General features: G+C 51.4%; 1 protein-coding gene across 10 annotated transcripts in view; it reads right to left on the reverse strand.

Moving 5' to 3' along the window:
* The window catches only part of septin10 (septin 10), a 44003-nt gene extending 36666 nt beyond the window's left edge, over positions 1-7337 (reverse strand). For 2 of the 10 annotated variants that reach the window (XM_008107045.3, XM_062975430.1), the window contains exon 1: positions 927-1218. In XM_008107045.3, the coding sequence (XP_008105252.2) occupies positions 927-956 (30 nt within the window). In that variant the 5' untranslated portion in view covers positions 957-1218. Of the gene's footprint in view, positions 1-926; positions 1224-6992 lie in introns of those variants that run through there. The other 8 variants (XM_062975429.1, XM_062975428.1, XM_062975425.1 and 5 more) reach the window with 5 other exon arrangements.
* Positions 7338-8153: the final 816 nt, after the last annotated feature.

An 8153-nucleotide genomic window follows, 5' to 3' on the forward strand; every position in this document is an offset into this window, starting at 1 on the left:
TGCCACCTGTTTGTGATTGTCAGTGACAGGGTCTTTATATGACTGTGTGAAAAGTGTTTGAGGCTATCATTTTAAGCAAAAGAACCATTTTCTTAGATGAAGAAACCTTACACATTTGCCCTGGGAAACTAGCAAGACAGCTAACATAAAAGAGGTCCAAAACAAACAAAACACTCAATGAACTCACTTCCCAAGCAGATTAATCTGATCCCATCTTGAGTTCGGGTGCATCTACACCAAGCATGGACAAACTTAGGCCCTCTGGGTGTTTTGGACTTAAACTCCCACAATTCCCAACAGCCTCAGGTCCCTTCCTGAGGGGGGAAAGAAAAGTGCCAGAGTCTGTTAGGAATTGTGGGAATTAAACTCCAAAACACCTGGAAGGCCCAAGTTTGTCCATGCCTGATCTACATTGTAGAATGAATGCAGTTTGGCATTAGTTTAACTGTCATGGCACAATGTTATGGAATCACAGTTTGATGAGGCCCCAGCACTCTTTGGCAGACAAGGCCACAATTCCCAGGATGCCATACATAGCATTAAGCCATGGCAGCTAAAGTGATGTCCAACTGCAGTCATGCTACAGTGCAGATGCCCCCTAAAACTAACATCAAGGGGGCCAAGAGGCCTAAAAACAAGGCCAGATAATATTGTAGATTTTGTTTTGAAGCCCCACCCTGTCCTTCTGTTGAAAAGAAGCTCGACAAATGATACAGATGGTACTATCAGACCGTACTATATTGATATCCCTCTTTCCCTCAAAATTAGGACTCAAAGAGTTAGTTCACAGTTCAAAAGAACAATACACGAAAAGGCATACAAAACGAGAAGGCGTTAGAGTGTGAGGTCCGCTTCCCAATGAGGCTGGAATCGTGGGCCAGAACCGTTGAGGGCCCACCAACCGCCCCTGGTCGCGCGGGACTTACCAGCGGCCGGGCCACATCGGAGGAGGCCATGACAGGAGAGAAGAAGCAGGCAGGGAGGGAGGGGCCGCCGCGCGCCGGAGCGGACGGGCCGAGGGCGGGAGGGCGGGGGAGCGCGAGCGCAGGCAGAGCTCCAATCCCCGCGGCTGGAATGCCACACCACAGCGCCGAGGAGGGAAAGAGAGAGAGAGAGAGGCCTCGCGGACAGGGAGGACGCACGCTCAGCCAATCACATTTCGAACAGGCGGAGATGCTGTCGCAGGCAGCCAGGGCACCCGAATCCAACGGGCGCGTGGGAGGGGGGCGGGGGCGACGTTCAAACGGGCGCGGCGCGCGGGGGAAGGGGCGTGGCCTCCAGGGAAGGGCGGAGCCAGACCAGTGGATTAGCTGGGATGGAGAGTCTAGTACAGGGGTCCCCAAACTAAGGCCCGGAGGCCGGATGCGGCCCTCCAAGGTCATTTACCTGGCCCCCGCCCTCAGTTTTATAATATAATATTTTTATATCAGTTTTAATAATGTAATATATTGTATATACATATAATATTGATAATAATATTATGGTATACAATATAATACTAATAGTAATACCATATAATAATATTAATTATATGTTATATATTACATATTATATAATAGTATAGTGGTATAGTTCAGTATAGTAATATATAATGCTAATATTGTGTTATGCTAATAATATAATATATTGTATGTACATACAGCTGCTCTGAGTCCCCTTTGGGGTGAGAAGGGCGGGATATAAATGCAGTAAATAAATGCAGTAAATAAGTAATTAATTTTAGACTTAGGCTCAGTCAAAGTCTGAAATGACTTGAAGGCACACAACAACAACAATACTAATTAACTTGACTATCTCATTGGCCAGTAGCAGGCCCACACTTTCCATTGAAATCCTGATAGGTTTATGTTGGTTAAAATTGTTTTCATTTTTAAATATTGTATTGTTTTTTCATTGTTGTTGTTGTTGCACTACAAATAAGACATGTGCAGTATGCATAGGAATTTGTTTTGGTTTTTTTCAAATGATAATTCGGCCCCTCAACAGTCTGAAGAATTGTGGACCGGCCCTCTGCTTCAAAAGTTTGGGGACCCCTGGTCTAGTATTTCTCCCGGTGTTGTCGAAAGCTTTCATGGCCGGAATCACTGGGTTGCTGTGAGTTTTCCGGGCTGTATGGCCATATTCCAGAAGCATTCTCTCCTGACGTTTCTCCCACATCTATGGCAGACATCCACAGAAGTTGTGAGGTCTGTTGGAAAATAAGCAAATTAGGTTTATGTATCCGTGGAAAGTCCAGGGTGGGAGAAAGAACTCTTTATCTGTTAGAGGCAAGTGTGAATGCTGCAGTTAATCACCTTGATTAGCACTGAATAGCCTTGCAGCTACAAGATCTGGCTGCATCCTGTCTGGGGGAATCCTTTGTTAGGAGATGATTAGCTGGCCGTGATTGATTCATGTCTGGAATTACCCTGTCTTCTGAGTGTTGTTCTTTATTTACTTGTCCTGAGTTTTTTTACTACTGATAGCCAGATTTTTTTTCATTATCATGGTTTCTTCACAGAGCATATTATATGAGAACACAGAAATGCTGGGCCACTCTAACAACTACTATGTCAGACTACACAGAGAAGCCACTGAAATCCACAAGCATGTGGACACTTTCAACAGAAAGGAGGAAACAATGAAAATGAACAAAATTTGTCTCTGTTTTGGGGCTCATCCTAGCTTCGAGTCTTGCCTGGGAGCATGCTGTAGGACCCATATTTCAGTCCTGCCCAACAATCCAGGGTCGGAATCCTGAATGCTTTTACACCACAAGATGCTGAAGCCACAAGATAACGATTATTAACTTTGAAGACGGTCGGGAAATTGCAACTGGTGCAAAGGTCGGCAGCCAGGTTAACTGGAGCTAGTTACTGGGAGCGGACTACGCCTCTACTTTTTTTTTCTTTTTCGTGTCATTAGCAACCGGAGTTGCTTCTGGAGTGAGAGAATTGGCCCTCTGCAAGGACGTTGCCCAGGGGACGCCCGGATGTTTTGATGTTTTACCATCCTTGTGGGAGGCTTCTCTCATGTCCCCGCATGGAGCTGGAGCTGATAGAGGGAGCTCATCCGCGCTCTCCCCGGGTGGGATTCGAACCTGGCAGCCTTCAGGTCAGCAACCCAACCTTCAAGTCACAAGGCTTTTATCCCCTAGGCCATCGGACGCTCCTACGCCTCTACTGAAGCAGCTTTACTGGCTGCCAATAAGTTTCCGGTCCCAATTCAAAGTGCAGGTTATTACTCTCTGTTTATTCTGGGCCTGGTCCCCATGTAGACTGCCCCAAGTCTCTTTGGGGAGATGGAGGCAGGTTATAAGAATAAAGTTGTTGTTGTTGTTGTTAACTCAAAGAAATCGAAGAATCTAACCAAAAGGTAGAATTATAGGCTTCATCCACAAGATATGAGAAATCAAAGGGAAATGTAAAACAAGATTACGAGTGTTGAATGCTCAACGGCAGAATAAAACAAAAAGACAGTGGCAATATGATGAAGTATTTCACACTATAGGTTGGATTTCAGGCCTCTGAGGGAACTTTGTTTGGGGGGGTATGCTTTTCTTCTGTATGGCATGACACTCCCATGCCTGATATTTAAGAATATTTTGAATCAATTATTATTACTATTCTGTTGGAGCCCCTGGTGGTGCAATGGGTTAAAACCTTGTACAAGCCAAACTGCTGAGCAAAAGATCAGCGCTTCAAATCTGGGGAGCGGGGTAAGCTTCCGTCTGTCAGCTCTAGCTCCCCATGAGGGGACATGAGAGAAGCCTCCCACAGGGTGGTAAAACATCAAACGTCTGGGCATCCCCTGGACAGCGTCTTTGCAGATGACAAATTCTCCTACAGCAGAAGCAACTTGTAGTTTCTCAAATTGCTCCTGATGCAGAAAAAAAATCTGGCTACCAGTATTTAAAAACTCTAAAATCAGGACAGTAAATAAAAGGGAACACTAAAAAGAGAGGGGAATTCCAGACAGGAAACAATCAAGACCAGCTAACACCTCCCAACAAAGGATTTCCCCAGGAAGGAATCAGCCAAGCTTTGAAGCTGCAAGGCTTTTCAATGTTGATCAAGGTGATTAATTGCAGAATTCACACTTGCCTCAGGCAGACGAAAGTTCTTTCTCCCACCCTGGACCTTTCACAGATATATAAACCCCACGTGACTAGTTTCCAACATACCTCACAACTTCTGAGGATGCCTGCCATAGATACGGGCAAAATGTTAGGATATAATGCTTTTCCACAGTAAGAACAGACCATGGAACAACAGACTAGTTCAAGATTGGGAAAGGGGTACGGCAGGGCTGTATACTATCGCCCTACCTATTCAAGTTGTACGCAGAACACATCATGCGACATGCGGGGCTGGACGAATCCAAGGCTGGAGTTAAAATTTCTGGAAGAAACATTAACAACCTTAGTTATGCAGGTGATACCACTCTGATGGCTGAAAGTGAGGAAGAGCTGAGGAGCCTTATCACCAAGGTGAAAGAAGAAAGTGCAAAAGCTGGTCAAGAAAACTAAGATCATGGCAACCAGACCGACTGATAACTGGCAAATAGAGGGAGAAAACGTGGAGGCAGTGACAGACTTTATATTTCTAGGTGCAAAGATCACTGCAGCCAGGAAATCAGAAGATGCTTACTTCTTGGGAGGAGAGCAATGGCCAACCTTGACAAAATAGTGAAGAGCAGAGACATCACACTGGCCGTGAAGGTCCGCATAGTCAAAGCAATGGTATTCCCCATAGTAACCTATGGATGCGAAAGCTGGACCATAAGGAAGGCTGAGCGAAGGAAGATAGACGCTTTTGAACTCTGGTGCTGGAGGAAAATCCTGAGAGTGCCTTGGACTGCAAGAAGATCCAACCAGTCCATCCTCCAAGAAATAATGCCCGGCTGCTCACTGGAGGAAAGGATATTAGAGGCAAAGCTGAAGTATTTGGCCACATCATGAGAAGACAGGAAAGTTTGGAGAAGATCATGATGCTGGGGAAAATGGAAGGGAAAAGGAAGAGAGGCCAACCAAGGGCGAGATGTTTGGATGAGATCCTTGAAGTGACTGGCTCGTCCTTGAAGGAACTGGGGGCGGCAACGGCCGACAGGGAGCTCTGGCGTAGACTGGTCCATGAGGTCACAAGAGTCGAAAACGACTGAACGAGTGAGACAGCGACGAATGCTTTTCCGACCATACAGCCCGGAAAACACACAGCAATCTACAGCCTCATCACACTAGAGCAGGCATGGGCCAACCTCAGCTCTCCAGGTGTTTTGGACACTTGGAGGGCCAAAGTTTTCCCATGCCTGCAGTAGAGCATGGATCCCCTTTAAATCTGGTTTCTGCTTCCTAAAGAATTATCGTGTTTGTAGCTGAGTGAGGCCCAGGTCCTGTCTGGTTGAGCAGTTTAAAGGCCCCTCCCAAAACTACAAGCTCCAGAATTCTGCAGGAGCCAGAAGCTGGATTTAAAGTGATCCATGCTCTGAGGTCCTCCAGTCAGTCTCGCGCTCTCTCACCCAAATTGGGATCAGAGGCCACGCCCTCTTTGCCTTCGCGAGCGTCACGTGGGGGAGGGGAGTAATGACGGAGGAGGGAGGGAGGGGAGAGGGAGCCGTGATTTGTTTTGTGGGAGGAGGAGGAGAGGAGGGCTTTAAGGCGGGGATGAGGAGCAGGGAAAGAGGAGAGGCGGGAGATGGAGCCGGCGGAGGACGACGGCGCTGCCACCGCCGCGCTGAAGGAGATGGAGCTGAGCCAGGGCGCGGTGCTGCGCTTCCTGGCGGAGCGGGGCGGGCGGGCGCGCAACGCGGACCTGCTGGAGCACTTCCACAGCTGCCTCAACTCCCCAGAGCCCGAGCGCCGCGCCCAGGCCCGGCAGCGCTTCAAAGAGATGGTGAACGCCGTGGCCGTCGTCAAGCAGGAGCCTCGCGACGGGACCAAGTACGTGCAGCTGAGGAAGAAGCATTGGAGAAAGAACGGAGGAGGGAGCGAGAGCATCAAGGACGCCTCGGAGGCAGGCGAGGGCGAGAGAAGCAACAGGAGGAGCGCGGAGGAGCGAGATGCTGCGAAGGAGGCGGGAAAGGAGCCTGAGGAGAATACGGGAAGGGAGCCCGAGGAGACGCCGGGAAGAATAGGCCTGGAGCCTGAGGAGAATACGGGAAGGGAGCCCGAGAAGACGCCGGGAAGAATAGGCTTGAAGCCTGAGGAGAATATGCGAAGGGAGCCTGAGGGGACGCCGAGAACAGCAGGCCTGGAGCCTGAAGAGACTATGGGGAGGGAGCCTGAGGAGAAGCCGGGAGGAGGAGGCCTGGAGCCCGAGGAGAAGCTTGCGGAGGAGGGGGAGTCTGGAGCGCCCTCTCCGCCCTCGGCCCCCGCCTCGTCCTCGGGACTCGCGCTCAAGAAGAGCCGCCGCCTGGGCAGCTCTCCTCAGATGAAGCGCAGCGGCAGCGACTGGGAGGGCGCCTCGGGGGCCGAGGAAGAGAGCAGCTCGGGCTCGGGCGGCTGCGTGGCGCTGGACCCGCTGGAGCACGCCTGGATGCTGCTGTGCGCCTCCTGGGAGGGCCGCTGGGAGAGCCTGGAGGCGGTGCTGAGCGGCGAGCCGGCGCTGCTGGGCCGCCGGGACTTCGTGACGGGCTTCAGCTGCCTGCACTGGGCCGCCAAGCACGGCCGGCCGGAGCTGCTGGCGCGGCTGGTGGGCTTCGCGCGGCGGCGGGGGCTGGCGGTGGACGTGAACGCGCGCACGGCCGGCGGCTACACGGCGCTGCACCTGGCCGCCATGCACGGGCGCCTCGAGGTGGTCAAGCTGCTGGTGGGCGCCTACGACGCCGACGTGGAGCTGCGCGACTACAGCGGGAAGAAGGCGGCCCAGTACCTCAGCGCCGGCGCCGCGGGGCTCCGCAGCCTCATCGGAGGAGCAGGAGGGGAAGCCGGGAGCGGGGCGGGCGGCCACGGCGGAGGAGGCGCGGGTGGGGGAGGAGGGGGGCGGTGGCGGCTCTCCAAGGTGCTCCCCACTCACCTGCTCGCCCACCGGCCCGCGCACCACGAGGAAGGCGAGCCCGCCCCCGCCGAAGGGGCCCTGCCCGTCGGGAAGCTCAGCAGGAAGAGCTCCAGCGGCAGGGCCAAGGCCCGGCTCCACAAGGTCCGCTTCCGCACCCAGATCGTCCACACCACGCCGTCGTTCCGCGCGGAGGCCTACGACGAGGAGGAGGAGGGCGTGCCCGAGGAGAGGCCCCTCAAGGGCTCCTTCAAGCTCCGGCCCAAGTCCAACGTCTTCGGGTAGGAGGAGGAGGAATGGTGCGTTATCCCTGGCCAGCAGTCCTGATACCCCTGAATCTGCTGCCTCCATGGGGCCTCCGCAGAGGATCGCCAAATATGAAGAAGTATTCTTCATAGGAAGGTCCAGTGGTGCAAGAGAAGGCTTTTGAAGTTCCTTGCTTTTGAAGAAAGGGGACTGTGCGTTATACCTAAGTAGGCTAGGCGAACTACCTATTCCTGGTGGTATTCCCCCCCCCCCCCAAAACTGCCCAAATACAGCGTTGGGGGAAGGTTGCCTTGCATCCCCAAACAGGAGGGAGAATAGTTCTGAATAGGAAAGTGCCAGAGATTGGACAGGGTCCAGTGGTGCTACAGAAGGCCATTAAGCTGCACATTGTTTTGAAATGTCAGCGTTCAGGGTCCTAAAGTTTTCTTCCTGGATGGGACTTTGGGGAAAGATCATGATGAATGGCTAAAGACATGGGAGAGATATTCTGACTGGGAAGTTCAATGGTGCTGAAGAAGACCATTGAACTGTTCCTGTGTTTTGTTTTTGAAGAAGGGAGACTGTGAGTTATACCTGAGCTGTGCTATTCCTGATACCCTTTGAAATGTCCAGATGGGACTTTTGGGGAAGGTGACCATAAACATTAAACATGAGGGAGAAATATTCTGAATAGGAAAGTCCCAGAAATTGGACATGATCCAATGGTGCTAGAGAAGACCATTCGTGCTTTTAAAATGTTGGTGTTCAGGGTCCTAAATTATTACCTTTGTCAAGTTTTCTCCCTGATTACCCATAGGCTAGGGAAGTGGTTCCCAACCTTTGGGCCTCCAGGTGTTTTGGATTTCAACTCCCAGAAATCCCAGCCAGCTTACCAGCTGTTAGGAATTGTTGGAGCTGAAGTCCAAAACACCTGGA

Source organism: Anolis carolinensis, chromosome 3 (assembly GCF_035594765.1).
Source record: "Anolis carolinensis isolate JA03-04 chromosome 3, rAnoCar3.1.pri, whole genome shotgun sequence".
Taxonomy (NCBI): Eukaryota; Metazoa; Chordata; class Lepidosauria; order Squamata; family Dactyloidae; genus Anolis; species Anolis carolinensis.